At 39.8% G+C, this 24943-nt stretch overlaps 1 protein-coding gene across 1 annotated transcript; it reads right to left on the bottom strand.

The window, feature by feature from the left end:
- Positions 1–8823: 8823 nt before the first annotated feature.
- Positions 8824–23489, bottom strand: wnt7aa (wingless-type MMTV integration site family, member 7Aa). Its single transcript, XM_074664175.1, has 4 exons — positions 22956–23489; positions 22431–22657; positions 19734–20005; positions 8824–12577 (listed from the first exon to the last, which is right to left on the bottom strand). The coding sequence occupies exons 1-4, from the start codon at positions 23024–23026 to the stop codon at positions 12098–12100; spliced, it is 1050 nt and encodes a 349-aa protein (XP_074520276.1). The 5' UTR covers positions 23027–23489; the 3' UTR covers positions 8824–12097.
- Positions 23490–24943: the final 1454 nt, after the last annotated feature.

The following is a 24943-nucleotide window of genomic DNA, read 5'->3' as shown; positions in this document are numbered from 1 at the left end:
TGCTACGTCATACCATGGCTTGATGTGGATTGGTCTGTGGTGAGTAATCAGAATGGTTGTCCAATCACCAGCTGCTGATTTTCTTTAAGGTCCCGCCTCTGAAAACAAATCTGAAGAGCTACTACCCAGATGGACTAGTGCAATATTTCCATGGTGGATATATGAGACTGTCCGTCTGGTGTGTCAGGTTAGGACACTGGAGCTGAACTGTCAAAAAGAAAAGGACGTTAAAGCAGAAGAAAGCTAAACTGGAGAGTGATAGAGCAGGGGCTAAAAGCTAAAACACACAGGCAAAACTGTTTGTGCTAATGTTGATTCCAACCCACAGTCAGCAGTTATTCTGCAGTGGTCTGTTCAAAGTTGAGAGTCTATCAATAAAATGAAGAGTGAGGTTATGTTAGCTCTGCTTGGTAGATGACTGGCAGGACATAACCAGGATTCACTAATGTTACAAGTTACAGACATGTGTCAGAACACCAGACTGTGAGTAGAGCTAAATATAGACAGCTACTAAACTACAAACAAACTGAGTTCACAAAGTCTGATCGTTGCCACTGTAAATCCTGGAAAAAGTTGTCTTGAACAACGAAAAGTAGTGTCAAAAAGAAGATCTGCTCCCCGTTCATTTGCTTCAAAACAAACACACTCCTTACCCAGTTTTTACCAAGTGGTCCAGTATGGATCAGTATAGTTTGGTACGGATTGGATCTGTAAAGACTGATCCTGTTTGTGTTTTCACAGCTAACTGTGCTCCTGCTTGGTAGGCGGTGTGTGAGCCTACTTAATAGTGTGACGTCATAGCAGCGTGACACACTGTACCCCACTAATAAATCTAACAAAGAAGAAAAATGCGACAGAGTAAACAAAGAGCAATGATAGAAAACATCCAGCAGTTCATCTTCTTTGTGATTGGTATGTGTTGTTCCATATTACCCCTGTTGGACAGGAAGTGGTGATTCTATCAACCAATCAATGGACTGCAGTGTTTCCAGCTCCACCATCTGGGGCTGGATCAGTTTGTCCAGCACCCAAACAGGAGGAGACCAAAAAGTGGGACGGTATAGGTCGGTAATTTGGGGACCTGTCGAGGTTTTCATACTAAGATGAACCAAAGTGAACCACTTGGTGGAAATGGGGCTTTGGTAAGACCCATGTCTTCACTGCAACAGGTGCAAGTGCTCATGGGAAATGGAGTCTTCATTCCAGAAAAACACTAGCTTTTCCAGATAGTCCTCATAGCCCCTTTAAATAGCCGCCTACTGCATTCACCACTATGAACCAGTGTATAGATCAGGTATCACCAACCTTGTTGTGGCCGAGGGCTACCTTAGAGGGCTACTTGTCTGATACAAACTTCCAAAACATGTCAATGTTAAGTATTCCACAAATATTATTGATGATTTACACAACAATGATGGTAAGAAACATACATTTCTCCATTGTGACCAGTGCTGTATTTGGAACATGTCTGGCAGGTGTCTTAAGTGGTTCTTGTGGGTGCCCAGATGATAGTGGGCACCGCGTTGGTGACCCCTAGTATAGATGCTTAGACAACACATTTGACCTTCACTTTTTAATTGTTGATACCGTTTACAGTTTGTGTTTACTGGACACAAATTTCCATCACAGCTGCAAACTACAGACATTATCATGTTTAAACTTATTATGCAATCTCACTTTGGTTTATTTTCTGTGTGTGTGTCTTTCTTTGTGTTTCTGTGTGTGCATGCTCACACTCGAAAAGCATTTGAAGCTTGTCAAAACTCCTCTCAAAAAATGTCTTCCGTCTAACACAAGCACAATTTGCATGATTTGCAAACATGCTGCTGAAAACTCTGAATGATCAAATGCATGCAGCTGGTTTTATTTGTGCCTGAATGTATGAATCAAAGCCAGAAATAACAATTTGACTGCTTTTTTTAGAGGAAACAGGTTTTTATAGGAGCTGTCCATCAAACCACTGGAGAATTAAAATGTCTGACACCAAATCACCCATCTCACTATAAAGAGCAGGAACCCCCATCCCTGTTTGTAACTTTGTTTGTGCCTGTGTTTGTTGAAGTTGTCTGGCTGTGATTTTTATTACAGCTGAGTCCGTGCCAGTTCCTCCAGAACATCATTATCCTATTTTTGTCTCGATCTGACAGGTTGGCAGCTTTATTTGGCAGTGAAGAAGTTGGCAACACAGACGGTTTCTCTGCTAAATCATCTGTGCATAAAAATTTTTGAAGTTCACGGAGGAAAAAGCAAGCATTCCATAATCCTCTGACTTTGGAGACAGGTGAAGGATTAAACTCATGTAGATAAGTACGACATAGATCAGCCCAAAGGGAAACACTTTTTTTAAGCAGCCTAACATAGAGACAAGAAGTCTTCAGAATCAAAAGATCATAACTTATGACCCCCACTGCCCCATGTGGTGTGGAAATACAATGCAGTGGAGCCAGTGAAAGCTCACACACCGACTGGAGTGACACCTTTCAGCTTTGCTGCTGCTGTGATGGAGCCAATCATCTGTCTGTTCATGCAGAAGTGCTAAAAAGTGCAGTCCATCCAGCTTCCAGAGGAACCAGAAATAACATTCTCAACCTTTCAAAAAGCAGATCTAAACATCATAAATTAACATGTTTACAGCCTGGTTCAAGGACTGACTTCAGTCTGAATATCTAATTTCTCTATCAGCACTCGATGTACCAGGAGTGACTTTTCTTCCAACTTGGGACCTTAAAAGATATTTAGATCATAAGTTTACCCAATCAGGGGCAAAGTTCAGCTCACATGACTGATGGGCGCCCTATAGCTGTTGGAGAGGAAGCTCAAAGCCGGCGTCATATCCAATGTGGCAGCGTCTGCACATTGGCTTCATCATTTCACTGTTTCAAGATCAAACAGACAACGTCACAGAAATCCAATAGCACTAGACTTCAAAAGTGTGCTTTAGAAATAGATCTGTGACATCACTAAAACTTACCCTGTTTAATCCCACTGGCACCAGTAGTTGCCACATTTCTTTTTTTCACTTCTATAATTTCTTGAAGTGTTGGTTGAAATCTGGGTAGAAAATTCAAGTTTTAAAATGAAAGAATAGTTTATCTCCTATAAATGTTATTGACAATATGTATATAGTATAAATGGTCACATGACCAGGCCTCTTTATGTCAGACTTGTACTCTGATTGTTAATATGTGTAAATAGGTCAAACTGAAGAAATTCCGCAGATTTTTACGACACTGTTTCCCACTGGCTGCAATTGCTGAGTGTATCATTTTGATTTTTGCTAATATAACCAATATAAAACAAAAAAGCTATAAACATATATATTTGCTAAGGATTTTCTAAGTAATGAAATTCGTGCCCTTATTTTGCAGGGAAATATTTGAGATTCAACAAGTTGATGGGAGCTACAGAGATGGACTGAACCTGGATCTAGTGGAAGTTTCTGTAAATGTTGCTCACAGCTGAGCTGACATCAACCAACACAGAGAAGCATACCAGCCTAATTTTACCCTCTAATGTATTACATGTGAAAAGCCTGAGTCAAGATTTTTGATTTTCTCCATTAAGTGTTTTTATTCTTGTGTTTTTATTCGTCTCAGGGAATAATAAAGGTTTTTTTTTTTCACAAGTGTAGAGGCCATTTTAAGTTGGTTCTTACAGAGCAAATTAACCACAGTTTTTAGTTCATATGATTTATTCTAGGGATTGAATTCATTTAAACATATTAACTTTAGAATGATTAAGTAGGTAGTTTATGTTAATTCATAGATTTATTTAAATCTTTTGAGGGTGCCTGATTATGGGTGTAGTTTTTGTTTATTAGAGCAGTCAGTGCAGGTGTGGGGGTCAGTTTTATTACATGCAGGTTGAGTGGAGCTTGAGCAAAAGGTTTTTTCAAACACACAGAAGATTCTGCCACTACAACAAGGTTACAGACATGTTATCTCCAGTGGACTACATGCACTTGAGCATTAAACATAAAAAAGAATGTACTCAATGTATAACTGAATTAAATTGTGGTTTTGGTAGTTTCATGAATAATTATTTCTTTTATACTTTACAAAACATTTTAACATATTTTCACACATTTTAACTTTGGTTGGAAATATACCTGGTGTTACATGCTGCCCACTTCAGTGGAAACATGGTCAATCATAATTTACAGCTAATGTTTTTTTTTTTTGTTTTTTTTTTAAATACTATTAAGATCTCAAGTTTACCCACAGTGTTAGACATAACAGTACATCATTATATTTTTTTACCTCTAGGTCTATGGAGGGACTGACAGGATATCCCAGCAGGGGTCCACAGGTGTGTCTGTCTGTCTGGTCATCGTGGGGTCAGAGAAAATTGACTTGCAGTTACAACAACTGACCACTGAATGAAGCTCAGAGGAGAGGAGCATCAGAGAGCACTCTGGAGGCTGATATACAGTTCCACAATAGAGACCATTCCATCTAGGAGGACATGACTTTAAATAGATGAACACTGCAAAGACTATTATGCAGGAGAGGGTTAAAATGCTTGGACATAGGTTACAAGTTATGTTCAGACTGATGTATTTAGCCAACAGACCCTCAGCCAACTCTGAGACTGTTTAGGAATCTTGTGTTAGCCAAGATACTTTATTCAACTGGTTCAGGGTAAAGTAGCTTTCCTCTGTGCACGTCTTTCTGTGCAAGAAAACAAACAAGCAGATTCATGAAGAAGGATCCTTAATGTGTTGAGTTTGATTTCAAGTTTTACTTTTTTTGGTTTAAATTTGAGTGATACTGGACAAAATATTTGTTTTAATCATTTAAAACTCAAGTGGTTTTTAAAAGCATTTTGTGAACTAAATAGTTTCCTCTTACTAAACTTTTGCAATTTACATCCTCTTAGCTTTGGCCAAACCTGAGAAATCTGCGTAATTTCAGCATCGAAGACCTCCTTAGAGAAATAACCTTACTTGTTCTGACATTAGAAAGACGTTTCTGGAAAGATTTTAATGTAGGATTTTTTTCTCCACAGTATCAACTCTAAGTATCTCTTCTCATTTTCTTTTTTTGTTTTCTGTAGAAGAGGCCATAATCTCTTATCAAATAAGAATTTGATCTTAATGAGACAGCTCCACAGCTTGGAGCAAAAATAATTCTTTAATTGGCTGAACCCAGACAAAAGATCAAGAGTTAAGCTATGATTTCTTAGATCCCATCAGTGGTTGGTATTTATTCTAACAAACATCTTTACAGCATTTTCTGTGACATTTCAACACTGCAGACATTTCATAACTGCAGAAGTTTCGCTCGGGGCTATTGATTTATCATTATCTGGCGTGCCGTAACCGTGGCCCATTTCAAACAAATAACCAACGTTCATTATTCAATCACATCTGAGCCAAACTGTGATTTACTGTCGATGCAGTTTATGTGATATGAAGTGTTTGATTTATGCATCCTTCAATTAAAATCCGCTGTCACCCTTTGGTATTTGTAACGATGCATTCCTCCTTTCTTGCTCATTCCTCAGTGATAACGTCACAGTTGGCAGATGGGAGTCCTGTGTGGACCCTGATTGGCCCTGGCTCTCGAGGTACTGCTGTAATAATAGTTATTAAGCAGACCTTGTCTTAAATAATCAAGGCTCTGTCAGAGAATCTCTCCTGCACAAGCCGAGCATGACAGCTTACAGTGATGTTTGCAGCACAGCACCAGTCTGTCCGCTTCTCATTCTGAGGGAGCAGATCTGGAAAGTTCTAGAGTAAAGAATCAAGATCTGTCATTCTGGATTACAAGCAGGAGAACCTGGGTGGTGCTTTGGCAGGTTCAAGAACAAACTAAGCGATGAAGCATCTGCAGTATTTGCAGCGTTCTCACGTGAAAGACTGACAGAGATGTGTAGAGTCATAAATTTCAGACTACCCTCTCAAAGCAGGTGTTCACAGGTGCACCACGGGCTGGTCCAGACCCCCATGAGCATGCAGAGGCATTAAACTCCAGGAACCTTGGCAGTGATGCACTATGTTTACAGGAAAAACACGATGAGGCAGTTCATTAGTGCTGCAATCATCCTGCTTTGGTGTGTGGTTTCTGACCGAGCAAAGCCTGCAGAGGACAAGTCTGTGCTGGGCTCTCCACTTATTACTCCAGTGTCTGTTTGCAGCCAATTTTGCTCTGTGTAAGGAAGCTGAAGCCTAATCTAATACATAATACTGACTATGTGCTGTAAAACATGTAGAAAATAGAAGACAATGTAAATTAATAGATTAATCTGACTCTGCTTGCATGGCTTGACTCTGATACGTTCACCCCTGGATGTCAGGACCATGAGACGATCACACACAGGCTTTAAAATCTGACTGAGAAGCTAGTGGCTGCAATCTTTACTTTCCATCTCAGGTTGGTCTTGAGTCAGGAAAAAATGACAGCAGTCACAGATGTGAGAGAAGCCTGAGGAACTAATCCTGTCTGACAGAGATATAGAATAGAATAGAATAGAATAGAATAGAATAGAATAGAATAGAATAGAATAGAAAATGTTTTTTTTTCATTGAGGGGAGATTCAGGAGGAGTCACAGCAGCAATCGAGAAAACGAAAGTAAGAAAGTGTATAGAAAGTGCAAAAAGGTCCATAAGAAAATAGATGCTGACAGCTTGTCCATCATTGTCCAGTCAGCCAGCCTCCACCTCCACAGGGTCCAGGACTGAGCTGCTTCAACAGTCTGTTCAGTCTCTGTCTCCTGGATCCTGTCTGCTCACAGCAGGTGAAGTTCTTCCTATGTGGCGCTGGTGTCTGGTGTTAGCTCCGTTAGCCATGTCTGTGAATAGCATGATGCTACTCTGCCCTCTGGTATTCCTTCTGTTGCTGGGTTAGCACAGCTAGCTTGTCCATATTATTGAAGATAGATCTTACGTTTCCAATAATGATGGATGGAAGGACAGGTCCATGTCGTCACTTCTTATCTCACACCTGACAACCAGCAGGTCATCCTCACCTTGTGGGGAAACATCAGGCCTTGCACCAGTTAGCATTGACATGCTACAGGCTGCTAACAGCTGATCTCACATGAAAACAATGCAGCCATGGTTACATGTAGGATCTCCAGACAAACACAGGAGCAAAAATAGTAAAATAAAATATCACTGAATACACAAACCAGTTTGGTGTCCATGACCAACAAATGAACCATACAAAGTTATAACCCACTCCAAATGCAGTGATGACTAAAAAGAGCAATATATATGTGTGTGTGTATATATATATATATATATATATATATATATATATATATATATATATATATATATATATATATATATATATATATATATATATATATATATATATATATATATATATATATATATATATATATATATATTTAGTCATCACTGCATTTGGAGTGGGTTATAACTTTGTATGGTTCATTTGTTGGTCATGGACACATACACATACATACTTTTTTTTTTTTTTTTTTATGACAGTCAGTCCACACCACGTAAAGCATGGACAGCTCATCGATGCCACAAGGAGCACTGACAGCTGATCCATGCTGTGACACACAGGCAAACAGTCCATGTCATGTGCAGCAAAGAGAACCTGTGCAACTGCTCCACTTCTATAAGTACAGCAGTCTTATATCCAATGCGTCCCCTCGTCATTCAAGGTTACAAAACACAGTCACAGAAACTAATGATTTTAAGTTGTGCTTACTTAAAGAAAACAAAAGTTAAATCTACTCATAAATCATCAGTTTTTACACTGAAAATTTGTAAATTGAATGATGAGTCAATGAGTAAATGGAACTTACTATCAAATTTTAAGTTTCCACAGCTCAATCCAGTTGAGCAATTTGAACTTTGGGGTTTACAGCGCAGGAGTGGGTCCAGCTATTAGATCTGGTGGAAATTTTGATGAGCCCAAATTTTAGAAAATATTTTGGTTTGTAAATTCATTTCATGATTTGTTATTTAACTTTAATTGTGCTTTTTTTTCTATACTTTCATTTCGGAGTACAACAAGACATTAAACTGCATCATTTTAATTTTTTTTTTTTTAATTAAAAAATCTGAGGTGTTTCAAAATTTTGACCAGTGGTGTAGATCACTTGAAAGTATTCACATAATCAATAAAAAGTATGTTTAGGTTCCATGTTTTCATGTTTACAGACTTGGCAGGAGGCCGTATCTTTTGAATTGTGACAACAAAAGTGAAGGAAGCACCAACCCAGTGCTCAGAGCCTCTCAGATAATGTTGTCGAGTTCTCAATGACAGAGCGTCGGTGTTACTCTAACCAAGGCTGTTTGGCCAGCTGCCTTTTGAGAGCGTCACTCTATTGAGGCAAAGTTTAGCAGAGGAATGTTTTGTCCTGATTATTCTGGGAGTTAAGACCTTTTCAATTGGTCAGATTGAAATCCTTCTTGACATCATCCCCTTACAATTGTAAAGCCCCTCAACGCTTTCGTCCCATTTGCCATTTCCACAAAATAAATAGCATCCAAATTTTATCTGGGTTTTGCATGGTTACCATTTTGTTAATGGGCAGTCTGGCCTCTCCATGAGACGAGGAGCATTTTTGGGGGGCACAGTGTGGTTGTTGTAGCAACGTTGTCGAGGAGTGAATGAAGCAGATGTCAGAGTAATCCATCAGCCGGCAGCTCCGCACTCCCACAGCTCGCTGTGTGCCTCACAGTGTCACTCTCTGCACCACAAGCCTCAGTCAGACCTGCTCCGCTCACATCAGATATGCTCCGGACATAAGACTTGAAAATTGTGAATCAAATAAAAGCACTTCTCAGTGAATTCAGTGACTTTTTATTGACCAAAGACAAAGAGAAGAAGACGTGTTGGTACATAAACTCGTAGATTTTAGAGCACTGCAGCATTTTGGGGGACGTGATATCATCAGTTCAGGCACTTCAATGGAAACTTTCTTTACAACGACCACAGAAGAGATTTACGAGAACAAACTGCAGGCTTCCTACAGATATAAACATGAAATGCACCCTATGGTGGTGGTTTGTTGATATGCAGCAGTCTCTCTTGATTATATCTAGAGAAGTTCAGTGAAGGTACCTTTGATTCTTTTAAAAACTGTGACTGATGATAAATGTTAAGACTTACAGCGTACAGACAGAAACATGCCTGAAAATAACTGAACTATCAAGAATCAAAAGTCAGACTCGACTTCTGGATGAAATTTGAGTTTGATGAGGTATTTCATGATCATGTTTGTTTGATGTTTTTTTACAACAATAATATTGAGTTCTGTTGGTGCGCAGAAAGTCAGCAGAAATGGGGAAAGGTTGAAGCAAGCAACTCTTATGGTGGCTTTGAATCATTTGGACTGTAGCATTAGCGTGTGCTTGCTAACGAAACAAATGAACCATTATTTCACTTTGTTAAAACCAGCCACTGTTCAAATGTTATCTGCACTGCTGTGGTGAGTACTGATGTAAATCTATAGTAAGTAGCCATAAAATAAGATTTAAAACCTTTGAAAGCATGGAGGGATAAATCTAATGATAGCACAGGGTCAATCAACGGGTCAGCTCTATGTTCCCACATTTCCAAGTCATTTTCATAATTAATTCTTCAAATCACCAGCCTCTTGTGTGTCCAACCCTTAACCACCAGGGACCTGTTTGGGGTATACTCTGTTCAAGATCTTTAGCCAAATGTTCCTTTTCTCTTTGTTTATCTGATTGACAAGCTGAGATTAGCTGTTTTTCAGTTCATTCTTGTAATACAATTTCTATTTCTTACTCTGAAAATGTTTGTCTTGATCTTCTCCAAGCCACAGTTTCCGCTCCCCAGGTTTATTGCTTCTGTGCATTTAGGCATGCACAATTCCAATTTGTTAGACAGGGGTTTTCCAGGAGGTTCCATCAAATTATGACGTAATTCGCAACTGTGTCACTTTCATACTGTAATTAGTTAACAGGGTAATTAGTTAAAGTCGTGCATGCGGCTAACGCTACAGCCAAATGGCCCATTCCATGATGGTAAGTTAAGACTAATGGTCCAATTTCTGTAATAAATGAACTTGCATACAAGCCCAGGGGATTTCAGAACATAGGGCAAGATGTAAATATCCCTTATGTGCCAAAAACTCTCACCGAGAGAGTAGCACAGTACACTTGATGACACTAACAGGTTGACACAAGGGAGTTTTTAGATAGGCATGAGCCTATGACGCCACCAGGGGGTTGAAAGTGACCCCAAACATCCAAGAAGCACCCCCTCTCTACGCTAACCTAGCTTTCCAGAGGTAATGATGCACTGCTAACAATGGTTTATGTCCATTTGGTACACTTCATTCAAACTTAGTTTTGTTTGTTTAAAAAGACAATGAGCACTTATATCAAATGTTTGCAATAAACAAAGAGATGGATGCAAAACTAGCTAAATGCTATGTTCCATCTGTAGCCCATTGCTACTAGAAGATAGGTTAGGTGTAATCATCAACCAAACAGGGAGAGGGGGATAAACCATTGACTGAAAAAAAAATGGACGTCATCTTGCTCGGCTTGAAGTAAGGTCGCCACAAAAACTGTTCCCCCTGGTGGCTGGCTGCAGTATAGATCAAAAAATCCATCTCTCCAGTCATTCCAGATGGGCTGAGATGGGCTGTGCTCCAACTTTAAAAAAATCAATACATGTCATAGAAATGTTTCTCACATCCGATTATTGTGGTGATTTGAAGATATCATTTGGCTGCCTTGTATTCAAGTTCTCTTTTTTCTAAAAAGTTTCGTTTTTTATTAGTTATAAGAGGTTAAAAACGAGACTTACGTCACGTTTAACAATGATTGACAGATACCGTTCTCATGTATTTTTTTCAGGGATTGTAAAATATGTCGGGATCAGAGACAAGAAGTGATTAGACTCTCCAAAGAAAAAAAAATATTATTTTTGTCACCCAGCTCCACTTGGAGGCCGTCATAGCTTCTACTGCGCAGACTCTGGCTGCACAACAGCTGCCAATGGCGGCGCCTGTGACGGGGTATTTTAGCTTCAAAACCGTACAATGGTTAAATGGCGGAGCCACGCTGTCCACTCTTAATACAGTCTACGGGATAAAGTGATACTTCAGAGGGATCTGATATACTGATAATTAATGAAAAAGGAAATGTGGGAATGTAGGCATGATCACAACCAAGCTAGCTAAGTAGCTAAATAGCTAGCCTGGGGGTTACTTCAGAACTTTGTGTAACTTTGAGTTTCAAGGCACATCTTCGGACAGTGTTTCAGCGGGGCGTTACCGTCGTGGATGCTCAGTAACTGTACAGTTAGAAACGATAAGGGGAACTATCTTACATATAGATATAAAATAAATAAAAAATATCTTATAAAAATAATCTTTCGCAAAATATATTCTATCAACCGTTATTATAGGCTGTGTCTGGGTGCTCATGCTGCTCCTTGTGGTGTCAACTTAGCTTAAAGAGTCAATGCATCTGCTCAGAGACCATCACTTTCCAGACGACTAGCAGCAAACTGGCAGGGGGGGGGGGGGGGGGGCAGGAACAATACCAGAAACAATACTATCATACCAAGCCAAGGATCAGTAGTCTACACTTTGTTTTCTAGGCTTGATTCATGAAAAAAAAGCTGCAGTGTCATTCAGTTGTGTTTGTTTTCAGCTCCAGTGTGTGAGAAAGAAACTCTCCTTTTAAGTGCGCACACAGTATTTTACACTCATGGTATCTAAGGCAACTCATAAACTTCACCAGATGAACTCATCAGTGAATTCTTTAAATCATCAGTAGTTTTCCCATCAAATAAATTATTAGTCAAAGAAAAACAATATCATTGCTGTTCGAGGCGAGTCAACAGAGCAGCCGGCCTGCAGAGAAGTCAGGCCTGGGGCATAAATGGTGTTAAAAATAAAAAATAAGGTATGAGCCCATGGGTTAAATCCAGTGTCAATGCAGATGTCCATTGGCATCATGATAGTTAACACATGTTGATGGAGTTCTTCTGTGATGCCAAACCACGAGGCAGTTACTCCACATGTGTGTATCAGCCACAGCAAACGCTCTTTCTTTGTTCTCGAGAACAGCAGCGACACAGGCAGTCCGGTCTGGAAGTGCGTCCACAACGTGTCCAATAAATATCTCTATTTACAGGTGTACACCTCTGTCCTCTCACTGCAGGTGTTGCATTTGACGTAGCAGCACCACAGGAACTTGCAGTTACACTGCCAGACGCGGGAGTACTGGTGTGTGTTATATCCTCGGCCGCAGCACATCAGGTCGCAGCTGTTGGGCTGCAGAGCCGTTTTGTTGCACAGGCGGCCCTGTGTTCCCATGCTGCCGGTCAGAGGGTCGGCTTCGCAGTAGTTGGGCGACCTCTCGATGTAGACCAGCTCTGTGTCCATGGGCTTGCGATAGGAGTGGGGTTTTTTGATCTTTAAGAAGGTGGGGCGATTGTTGCGGCGGGCTCGTACGGGCTCCACGTGCACGGCCTTGTTGTACCTGTCCTTCAGCATGTAGCCCAGCTGACGGAACTTTGGGAGCGTAGTCCAGCATGTCTTTGTGGTGCAGGATCCTGAAACACCGTGACACTTGCACTCCAGACGCATACCCTTCTCCAGAACCTGAAACAAGAGAGAAAAGCTCAGATAAGGCACCATTCTCCAAAAGTTAAGAGTGTGGAGTTACACTGCAAAAAACTGAAATCTTATCAAGTGTTTTTGTCTTTTTTTTTAAAGTAAAAATTGTCTTATTATACTCGATATGAGCCACTTTCAACGTATCAATACAGAAAAATGTCTTGTTTCAAGTTATCAGAGTACAAAAATGAGGTTTGAATCGCTTGTAACCAGTAAAAAAATCTGCCAATGGAACAAGAAGAAATTCCTTGAAAATTTCCTTGAGACTAAAACAATGTCTTAATACAAGTAACTTTTCTCTTGTTCCATTGGCAGACTTTTTTACTGGTTACGAGCAATTCAGACTTCATTTTTGTCCTTAAATAACTTTAAACAAGACATTTTTCTGGATTGGTCATGTGAATTTGGCTCATATTGAGTCTAAAAAGGAATTTTCTACTGAAAATAAGACAAAAACACTTGATAGGATTTCAGTTTTTGAAGTGTACACCTCCACTCTGAAAATCATACAGCTCACATTTCTTCACATACATACTATCAAGAGCTTCAAGCTCCAAACACTACTTCTTTAAGTTTGTTTGATCCTGCCTTCCCATAATGAGCAGGTAGGAAACGCCAGTTCACAGAAATACTAACATATTACATGAACAGTTCAACAGGTTGAGACAAAAGTTTTCATGCATTCCAAATGAATGTAAGCATTCCTGAGATCTCAGAGCTGCTCCAGGACGTCACCCTATGGCGAGTAGCTATGGATGAGCCTTTCTTTTGCAAGACACACACAAAATGAAGACGCATTTTTACACAACGCTATGGAAGTTGAGCAACTTTAATGATGGAATCCACTTAAAACTTTACAAACTCTAAAAGTTTGAAGTCGCTCAGTGCAAAAAGAAAGTAAAACTGAAGTCCCAGGTTTGTAGGTCTATCAACATGGATTTCCACTCTTTACAAACAAAAAACAGCAGTTTGACCACTAAAAGATATGTTTAATCTATTCAGACAGGCCGGGCTGATTTACAAGCTTGTGTGACTGAAGAGACGGCTCGGCCGTCACCACATTAAGGCATTTACAGCGAGCAGACTGGCAGCGGTGAAAAGCCTTTTCAGGGTTAGAGTGGAACCTTTCGGTGTGTTTGGCAAAGCAGCCGGGGTATTCTCTGTGCGCCTCCGGCTGAATGACATCAGCTTAACCTCCTTCCTCCTCACTGAGTGGGAACCCTCGCTGGCATTACAGAAGCCTCACCCTGCTTTTTAATTATTCCACTGTGATGTGGCCTCAGACTTTCTGGAGTCTCGTGGGGTAATTGTCAAAAGCCTTGGATGCATCCAGCTTAGTGTGGTCATGCCCCCGAGACCTGACAAACATTTAATTCACAGAGTTCAGTCAAGTGAAATGCCAACCAAGCTGCTATTGTTTGTCTAACTGAACCCCTGTAAGCCTCCCGTGGCACCTTTTACACTATTGTTTATTCTTCTCAAGAAATCTAAAGGTTGGCACTGAAAAGACAAGCTGACATCATCTTCCATTAAACATGAAAGCCCTACTACAATAATTACAGAGGTATCACTTTAGTCACTGTTTATTGTAAGGTTCACAAACTGTATCACTTTTTGACTGATGCCAGACCTCAATTATGGAGTTTTCCCCTCTGTTAGCTGAACGCAGGGGGGGTATCTATAAATACTCCTCCTGTTTATTCCAATAATAGAAAGTAGTGCTCATTATCAGGGATCCCCACAAAGAGAAATAAAAGCAGAGATTCACAGATAGCTTTTTTCTTTAACTAATACTGTTTTTCAAAGTTTCCCTTTCCTTTTGCTTGTGCTGAGGACAGATTTCAGTGTTTTCTCGATACACTTTAACTTCCTGCATACATGACTATGTACTGTGTACAGTACTGTGGCTTCACAACACATTCATCACTCACTATTGATTTAATTTCTGAACAAAATCTCTTTGACTAGCTCAACAAGCAGTTTGTAAATAAAATCCCCCTCAGTAGCGATAAATATGGTTTCTCTTTCTTTTTCTGTGCTGTATTATTCATTGTAATGTCAATCAATGTGACATGTCACTTGAACCGAATCACTGGTTTGCCTTTGAAACAGTGAACAACATCATGAAAGAAATAGGTGAAATAGGTGTTCCACAGGGCAGCATGCTGGGTCTATGACTTTTTCTTATGAACATGGAAGATCTTCCCAGTGAGTTTAAAAAGTATTTTCATTAACCATTTTGCTGAAGTATGACAACATAACATTAAATATCATAAAATTCTTTATTTCCAAGATTTTTTTAAATTTCAAGTTTCATAAGTCGTAAATAAATGAAAAATCAAACTCAACATTTTTGAGTTCATAAAGTCATACACAAACAAGAAAACTATGAATTTGTAGATTGCTAACAAGTTGCCCACAGCATCATGGACCCACCCATCAACCTTATCTTAAGTTATTGGGAATGTAAGATCTGTCTCCAATAAGATAGATGAGCCAGCTCTGCTAACCCAGCATCAGAGGGAATACCAGAAGGCAGAATAACATCATGCTATTCACAGATAGACACAGACAGTCCTGGACCCTGTGGAGGTGGAGGCTGGCTAAACTGGACAATGATGGACAAGCTGTCAGCATCTTTTTTCTTATGGACCTTTTTGCACTTTCTATACACTTTCTTACTTTGGTTTTCTTGATTGCTGCTGTGACTCCTCCTGAATTTCCCCTCAGGGAAAAACAAAGTATTTTCTCTATTCTGTTCTATAAAATTGTACTTCTTACTTGGACTCAGCAATAAGGAGATAGTAATGATCTCAGGCCAGAATCACCACATTATCATAAGCATCCAGACTTTGAAAAGCCAACGTCGTATATCATGGCTGTTCAAAAAAAAGCAGCAAACTGATCTGGAGGAGGTGATTGTGCTTTTCCAACAAAACATTCACTTTAGCGAGCTGATGCAAGGACATTTGGTTATATATCTAGGCTTCAAATCTGGTACGCCATGCAACGAAACACAATTTACTACTTCATACTACTAACTAGCTACTAAATTTGAGAATTCATACAGTAGTAAATATGTAACTTTACAAACTCAAAAATCTTGAGTTTCCTTTCTCAAAAATTCATTTTTTTATTTCTTTAAGTGGCCAAAGTATTTAATTCACAAAACCAGTTATAGTTCTACTATGACAACAAAACCTGAAAAGATCTGATGTCTCTTATAAATTCCTCGTATCTATCTTTAGACAGAGTTGAGTACAACAGATTTAAGAGTTTCTGGAGAGAGGTAGCCAATAAAGTTAGAACTATTCCTCTCGTGAACATTCATATGAATTCCAACTGTTTTTTAATCTAAGAGCTAAACAACCCAAGTTTTATTATGATTATTGGATTAAAAATTAGCACAGTATCTGTTATTGGACAGAATAACAAACACCATGAACAACAAACTGGCAGTTCATGAGGGAATCTGGGAACCATTAACGAAGTGGAGATGTAGGAGGGCTCCTACGGAGTGAAAAACAGCAGGATACTTAAAGGGCTTTGTGATTGATCTCAGACAGGGAACCAAGGCCCTGAAAATTGATTTGATTTAACATTTTGCATCTTTTTGCAAATTTATGTACTACATAACTGTGAAACTAGCACAATCCAGTTTTCAGGAAATATTAACTGCAGACACATTCACATCAACCTTTAAAGTTATCTCTTTAAAACCCGTCCCCGTTGGATGACTCCAGGTCATCAAGGCCCAGCTCAGTCTTTTGGTGAGTTTTCCTCAGATTTCACTCAGCTTTTACTGTGCCCAGTGCAGCTTTCTCAGCAAATCACTCTCTTGCGGGGCCACTTTGTGGATGGTCGTGGTGTAACTATTGATCTGTTGTTCGTCTCACTTAGTCTTTCCACTTTAAATCAACATTAGATTTCATATGGCTTCATATGGCCTCTGTGTCCGGGTATCTGTGGGTCTTCTCTGTCACTTTTCTCTGGCCTGGATTCATGTTTTCAAAACGTTCAAAGGATAAAACCATTTAACATGATTTGTTTTTAATTGTTTATAAATGTGTTCTATATAAATACTCTGTACTATGTGAACAGAATGGGCTGTGCACTTTGATTTATTACATTTCAGGTTAGGCATCATTTATTTCTGTTTTATGAAATCAGAGTCGATCAGTGTATAACCTGACACAGAATAAACAGACCTTCAATTTAAGAGTCTACCATTCCTGGTTTGAGCCAACATTTTTTACTGTTGTTATTTTTGAGTTAACAGTCTCTCAGTAAACTGTTCTGGTATCATTTTCTTCTTTGAATTATGAGACGCTGCTCAGCCTGGGGCACTTGTGTTAAAAAGTCTTGACATGAAGCATTTTACTTTGCAGTACTTTTCTGCTTTCATGTGTATTTGACTTAGAATTGCGTCCGTGTTTGCAGCGTTTTTCACATTGAATTTGAAAAAGCATGATTGAACTGAATTTAGTATTTTGAAACTGAATTTATTTGCTTTGAAACTGAATTCAACCTAATTGAAAATTAAACTCTCTACACTTCTTAAATTCAAATCACAAAATTAAATTGCAGTTCAGCCTGGCACCAACATTGTGTCATCTATGTCTGTGAGGAAGAGTAATCAAGCACAGATTCACAGAGATCCTCCTCATATTCCTGAAAACAGTCTGTGGCCGCGTTCCTCACCTGAGCAGAGCGACCTGAGACAGCTCCATTTCCATGACATCTGAAGACCAGGGTCTGAATAATCAGGTTTGCTTGAAACTTAAAATTACGAACACAACTCTCTCCAATTTTGGGGGATCAGTGATCAGCCCATCCTTACATATGAAACTGATCTTATATACTTAAAGGAAGGTCCGACAGCCAGCCATTGTTGCTTTTTGCTCTGAGACCTAAAATTCAGGACACTATTGGTTATTTAAGTTAAAATATAAAGATTTTATTGTTTCACAAGTATTGTTTAATGATTTTTAATAAAATAAGATTGAAACATTGAAGGTATATGCTGTCAGTTTAAAAAATGAAAAATAAAAATCAGTATCAGCAGGCCAGGCTTTTTAAAGATCGGCCAGAAAATTGTGATCGGTGTACCCCTAATCTTAAGTATGGCCAAAATAATCAGGTATCAATTAGAGATAAGTATGAGTAATCGTGTGCTGGAGTACCCCCCTTTGACCACACTATCCAAGTACCATTTTTTTTATTCCCGACACTTTTGGGGACATAATTTGAACATTAAAGCTTTACATGGGTGACCCAGCTTTATATACCAGGTAGAAAAATAATTAATGGGACACAAAACTATGACTTCTCCGGCCACGGCTTCAGCACACCAAGCCAGATTTCAGCAAAAACAACTGTTTATGGCAGCTACGGTAACTTTCTAGGAACATGTCATTAAACTGAAAGCAAACGCACAACAAATGTAGAATCATCTGGTATACCTGCGACATGTCATTTAAGAAAAGTGATGTGAGGAGGTACTTGGACAAAAACAATGAAGTAAAAGTGCAGAGACAGATCTGTGGCGTTAAACATGAATGTCATAGAATAACTAGTTCAGTGCTTAAACACATGTGCTTAGAGCACAAGGAGTAAACAGCAGAGACAGGTGGTCTCACCTCACGTCTTTTGCTAGCTCTGTTAGCATATGTCGTGACAAAACCAGAATGGAGAAGATTAGCCTGCTAATAACCAGAATGGTAACTGGAAACATGCTAACATTAAGTTTAGTGGAAGGTGAAGTTTTCAGAGAGCTGATGACATTTGTTGAGTTGAGTACAAGTCATGTCCACAGAGAGCAACATGTATTAAAGTGGAAAGATGTAGGATAAGTCTCTAACTACAGTCCAGGAGGTCTGTGTCCAACAGGCCCTATTTTTGTTTATAGAGATATTAAAAATAAAATAATGTGAGAGTATTCGAGTATCCGTTTTTTAGATATTTAGATTCAGATTAAATAAATACAGGAGTTACTGGTTACTGTAAATTCCCATCCCTATTATCAATGTCTCAGTTTTCCACTTATCTTCAAAACTGTCCTTGACTGTCGTAAATCACTGAGGATGCCTGTGAGTTAAAGGACTAAACAGGGACTCAGTGGTCATGTGAGAAGCTATGAACTGTTATCCTGTATTGAATTTTCTTTCTCTAAGGCCCTGTTTACTTGGGGTGCACCAATCCCAATTTTCTGGCCGATCACTGATCACCAATCTTTAAAAAGCCTGACGTGCTGTTATCGATATGGGTCGATACTGATTTCTGTTTTTTTGGGGGGGTTTTTTGTAACTGACAGCATATACCTTCAATGTTCCAATCTTATTTTATTGAAAATCATTGAACAATACCTGTGAAACAATGAAATCTTTATGTTTTAACAAAAACAACCAATATTGTGTCCTGAGGTTTAGGTCTCAGAGCAAAAAGCAACAATGGCTGTCTGTCAGACCTTCCCAGAGGTATATAAGATCAGTTTCATATGTAAGGATGGGCCGATCACCGTTCCCCCAAACTAAGAAAATCGGCACCAATCGATCGGTGCATGTCTACTGTTTACGCAACAGCGTTTCATCCGAAAACTCTAAAACGCAGCAAAACAAATCAGTGTTTACACGGAAATGCTGAGGGACTGAAAACGCTGTAGTTAGCATGCCAGTCCTGAAGTTGGCACTATAACTGTCTTGTCTAGAAGCAGCTTTTGGTAGATCTCCACCGAAGTAGAGTTGAGCCGATCATCTGGTGTATTGGTGAATACTAAGTGCAGAAGTGGAGCAACAGATGCACATTTTGTTGAAAAACAGTCAGCAGATCGAGCAGCACAAGCACAATATGGTAGTCTGCGACAATCGTAACAACGGTACTGTTGGACTGCTGGACTGTTGCATGCGATTGCGCAAAGCACGACATCAGCGTTTCCACTAAAAAAGTCGGCTTAGTGTTTACATGGCAATGGTGGCTGCAGAGTTTCAGGTTTTAGATCAGCTAAAACGCTGTTTCCGTGTAAATGCGAGGCCGAAACGCAACAAAACTTTTGCATTTCACCCTAAAACCGTTGTCATGTAAATGTACCCTTTATCAGACTCTAAAACTGCATGTTAAAATTAACTCTTGAAGTTATACATACCTTGCGTCCCACTTCATTGTTGTGTAAATTCATGAGCGTCCTGGCGTTCTGCTTGATCTCCCGTGCATCCACAAACACTTTAGAGAAACCCAGGCCGTAGTGAACGTCTGCAGAGCAGCCTCCCCACTTCCAGCCCTCCTCCTGGTTGTAGAAACCCTGCTTCTCTTTGTCACATCCGCAGCCGCTGAGGCTCCCTTGCGTACAGGCTGCAGTCACTGCGTGGGCGACCCCGGCAGCGATGATGGCGTAGGTGAACGCAGCCTCTTTACTGCCTGTGATAGAGAGAAAGACATCCTAAATCACAGCTGCAGACAACAGGGCTCACTTTTTCAGGCACTGTCAAGCCTCCTTGCATACCTGGCATATCTGCCTCAAACCAAATCATGAAATACATCAGCCGAGCCAAGTCCAATTCATTCATCAAGCTCTTTCCTAACAGACAGACCTCAGGATCATTTTAATCTTATATAATGGAGCAGAGTTCAGCCTCCTGGAGAAGACAGGCTTCTGGGATCCTGACAGTTTTATTGTCCCTGTGATACATCGTGATTAAATAATCTGCTGGATTAGGATTTAAATGTTACAAACAAGTTTACAATTTCACCGTCAATTCACTGCATGGATTTGTGAGGCAGGGATCGTTTCTGACCATTCAGAGGGAGAACGTTAGACGTCTGAGCATCATTTCTGGCTGTTGTCCCAGCAACTGTCAATCTGGGATCCACCCTGTGGAGGTGATTCTGAGAGGCATGCAGAGCCTCCCTACATGGATGAATTTCCACCCTATAAATCTGAGCGCTTCGGGTCAACTTTGTTTTTTAATTAAAATGGAGGAAATACTTGTCGGAGCACATGTGAGAATCATCCAAAATGTCCATAAGTCATGAAAGAAGCTCCAATAAAATCATCATCCTTAACGATTAAACTGCCATGCTAACGTTTAAGGTCATAGTTCTTCTACAGGAACGTAAATTTACTTTAATTACTCAGTTTTGCTGCAACATGTGAGATGTTATTCCTTAGAGTCATGATTCCTTATTGATTTAGGTTTTTAAAAAAGAGTAAAGTCGACATCCTTGCATTAGATTTGTAAACTTTATCAGACCAAGTCTCTGGTCTTCCTGTGCAGGCGGTCAAAGCAGCAGATACCCACTCTGAGCAGCTTTCACTGGCCAGCTCGCTGGGTAGGGAGGATACTTAATCCCTCTGCCAAAATACTGTACATCGCTGCATTACTGCCAACAAGAATCCCAGATTTATGCATTCTGACAGTTATCAGTGTTCCAGTCTGCTGAAACAAGACAATGGATTCAGACAGACTCCGTGCAGCTGGACCCGAGCAGCACTCGCGCTGACCCGCTGCCTCCTGGAGCTCGGCCTGATTCCTCTGTCCGCGTTTGGCTAAAATCTGAATTGTGCAATGATGAAACAAGCTCTGTTTTTAACCCCGAGGTTCAACCTGAGAGAAGTAGTGGTTTAAAATCATTCTACATAAAACGTGCCCCGCCAAAATCTGCAGAACCTGGAGGTATATTGGTAAACCTTAGAGGAGAGAGCTTGTCTGGGCTTGAAAACTTTTGGTGAAAAGTATTTTATGAACATACATGGAGGTGGTGGCGCTGGGAGGAGGTGAAGGTCTGCATGAGAGCAGCTGTGAAAATGCAAGAAAAGGAAATGCATGTGCCATAATTTCTACATTTCACTCAGCAAACTATACATATATAAAAATATATATCCTGCAGCGTTTTACTACGTGCATCACTGTTCATCAGACTGGTAAAACAAGCTGGGCCATTCAGACTTCTCATGCTTGTTGCAGCAAATACTACAACCATCCAGAGAAAAATACTATGATATAAATCTGTCATGTGCAGAGCAGCAATCGGCATAAATTAAAGGCTCAGGATGCCCAAGGTGTAAGCTATAATCCCTAATGACACTCGAGGAGAAAAATGACATCCGAGCCCTGCGTCTGTCTGAGAGATGACAGGCTGAATGAAAAGGACAACAGGGTGGAAAAGCAGTGCGGTAAATAGGATTCTCCACTTGTTTCCGCAGTCTTGTTTTTGAAGCGAGCATCGCCTGGAGACTTATTCCACAACACAAGATCAAATACGTCTCCCTCTGTCTTTTTTTGTTTCCCACAGAGCCTCACATGCAGAGTGGGACAGAAGTTCTGCACAATTTCAAGGCAATTTTTTTTTAAAACATCTTCTTCACACTTCTTTTAAGAAACTGCAAACAACAAAAATAACATACAACTGGATACACAAAGACAACGTGCTACGGTTTGTTATCTGTGTGCGCAAGCAACGCAAAATTATCAAGCCACCAGTGTACTATTATGCAGGCATGTAAATATGCAGCATATTATTTCTTAGTAATAACTATTTTATTGGTGAAAAAAACAATCTTGTGAGCTCTGTAACTATGAAGATGAAGGCATGCTGACATGTCTCAACAATGTCTTTTAGAGCAGCATGGAAGGAGAACTCCGTGAAGTGGAGCCCTTTGGTGTAAAAACTGAGAAGTGTTTGCAAAACCTGACACTATGCAGACCAAGAGTGTCAAATATTAAAATTCAGAGGAAAAGTGTGCAAGGAGAATTCAAAAAGAAGAATGATAGGCTTCAAAAGTTGCTATTATTGATATCAAACAGTTTTTCATTACTAATGAATATATTCAGGAGGAACTCACCCACTCTGAGCTCTTTCCCGAACACAGTCCTCTCCCCCAGGGCCGAGCAGTTCCAGCGTCCGTGTCTGAACTGGAACTGGCATTCATTGATCCCCATCTGAACCCCCTCTCCGATCACTATGATCGCGTCGGGCCGGCTCTGACAGATAGTCCTCTGACGGGGGGCCAAGCCGGGGATTTTATTACAGATGATGCTCGCTCCCAGCGCGACCACTGATGACAGACCCCTGAGGAAAGGGGGAAATGTTAGAAAGAGCCTTTTTCCAGCTGAAGCTCTGCAGGTGTTTTATTCTAACAGATTAATAACAGCTCCTGGTGGCACGGCCTACTCCCACTTTAATTTAAGATAAATATAATTAAAGTGCATTTTATTGCAAAATCTGCAGAACAAAAAGAAAAGAGGGCTTAAGCAATAAAAAAAATCTTGTTTTTCAATTATTTAGCCTAATTTTCACCTAAAATTCGCTTCACGTTACATGTGCATTAAAGAACACTGAATAACTTGTCCCGTGGTTTTCAACTCACCCGATTTTCAAGTACACAATTCCCAGGCAGAGGAAGAAATGGAAAATCCAGCGCCGTGTCTTCCTGCTCATGGTGCTCAGCCCCGCCGTGGATCCCGTGGATCAATGCTCTGCTGTGGCTTCTTTCCTACCGAGCCCCGTGGGCCGTCCAGGTGTTCCGGGCTGCGCGCGGGAATAAAACTCCACGAGACAAACCAAAGTTTGTGGAAACTGACTCGTCCTGGTGTTTCATTTGGCGGCTGTCTGCTGGTGTGAGCCTGTGCTGGAGCATTGGGGCTGTTGTTTTTCAGGTAAGCAGCTCGGCTCCTCAGTGATCAGCCTCAGTGTGTGTGTTAGTGTGTGTGTTAGTGAGTGTGTGTATGTGTGTGTCTACCTTTCTATCAGGGCGTGTTTCTGCAGAGGATCTGCCTCTGAGCCGCTCACACACACTCTCAGCCTGCAGGTACACGCTCAGCTCATCCGTCCTTCTGTCTGACACACGCTCTCTGCTGCAGAGCCGAGCACAGCCTGCAGCTCTGAACGCTCGGTGCAGACATCCGTGTGACAGACAACCACCTATCATCACTTTTCATTGGGTTCAGAGAGGAAAGCCCCTCCCACACATTTACTATTATTCTGGCTCGTTTTAAGGACCAATCAGATCTCATTTCAGACGAGTCGCTCCAATTAGATCAATTAACTGCAACACCAATGGCGCTGCCCAGCAGTGCCGCGTTTTGGGTTTAATGTCTCATTACATCTCAGATGGAAATGTTTTCATAAAGTTATCCCACAAACTAAATGTCCTAAATTACTGCTCTTGTATTGTGATTTCCCTGTAGACTTTGGGTTGAAAACGACTCATCATCTAACCCAGGGGTCTGCAAGCTTTAGCTACTTTCAAAAGAGCCATTTTGCCTCAGCTCACCTGGATGAAAGTCATTCAAGAGCCAAATATACTTCATCACATCACAATACAGACAAAAACGTGTAAAACATTCTAGGCAAAGTAAAAATCTAGTGAATAATTATCCAAACAAGATTTAGTAAACAAACAAATAAATAAATAATGTGCAAAAAAAATACAAAAAAAAAAAATGCTGAACCTAAATTATGCAATTTCAATTTGTTTTGCTTCATTTAAAAAAAAAATTATAAAAAAAATTCTAACAATTGCAAAATAAGTTCAAAAATGGAATTTAAATAAAAACTTCAAAATTGCAAAAAAAAAAAAAAAAAACCTTTTCAAAATTTGAAAAAAAAAGAAAAAAGAAAAAGTTAGAGTTAGAAAAATTTCCCAAAATTAAATAAACAAAAACAAACAAAAAAATAAAAAACACAAAAATGTAAAAGCTTTATTGCAAGAGTTAATACATATTCAGTACAACAAAATGTTAAACTGTGATTTTGTTTAAGGTCTGTGTTGTTATCATAAATACCCTCTGGAAGAAAAATTAAAAAAAAAATGTCTATCAGCAATAATTTTTTAAGCTACGAGGAGCCATTGCAAAGAAGTCAAAGAGCCAAGTGAGGCTCCAGAGCCGCAGGTTGAAGACCCCTGATCTAACCCATTTAGCATTATGAGGGACAACACTGCTGCCTACATGCATCAATAAAAATGAATATTGTCAGAAAGAAGAAGCAGGGTTTTTTTTTCCATCAATGACTAAACTTTTCTAAATTATATTTTTTAGGAATGATTTACCTTCATTTTATAATATTTAGCTCATCTAGATCTCAGTTTGTTGTTTTCAATATTCTTTGAACAAAATAGTATAACCTACATGATTCTGCTCAGTGCCACCTTGAAGATATGTGAACTGTTCCGAGCTCATTCATAAAAATGTCTGAATTAAAGAATATATTTATCAGAAAGTATGAGAAGAAGGGAAATGAAGTTAGGACATCATGAGTCAAGTGTGACCCATCATATCATTTCAAAAACAGTGAATCAGAATTGCACCGTTATTCCACATAATTTTGATGCTTTTTTCAGAGGCTCAAACGCTT

This window comes from Halichoeres trimaculatus, unplaced genomic scaffold (assembly GCF_033239565.1).
Source record: "Halichoeres trimaculatus isolate MK-OKI-2021-1 unplaced genomic scaffold, fHalTri1.1 fHalTri1_scaffold_1, whole genome shotgun sequence".
In the NCBI taxonomy this organism is placed as follows: Eukaryota; Metazoa; Chordata; class Actinopteri; order Labriformes; family Labridae; genus Halichoeres; species Halichoeres trimaculatus.
The sequence above is the reverse complement of the archived record's forward strand: the minus strand, read 5'-3'. Positions and strand labels throughout refer to the sequence as shown.

What these genes read in the sequence shown, in the direction of transcription:
- wnt7aa (XM_074664175.1), bottom strand. Translation starts at nt 23,026, where the DNA reads ATGAGCAGGAAGACACGGCGCTGGATTTTCCATTTCTTCCTCTGCCTG. An exon ending in ATTGTGTACTTGAAAATCGG is followed by an intron (nt 22,658 to 22,955) that starts GTGAGTTGAAAA and finishes CCCTTTCCTCAG; the next exon opens with GGGTCTGTCATCAGTGGTCG. An exon ending in CGGGAAAGAGCTCAGAGTGG is followed by an intron (nt 20,006 to 22,430) that starts GTGAGTTCCTCC and finishes TCTCTATCACAG; the next exon opens with GCAGTAAAGAGGCTGCGTTC.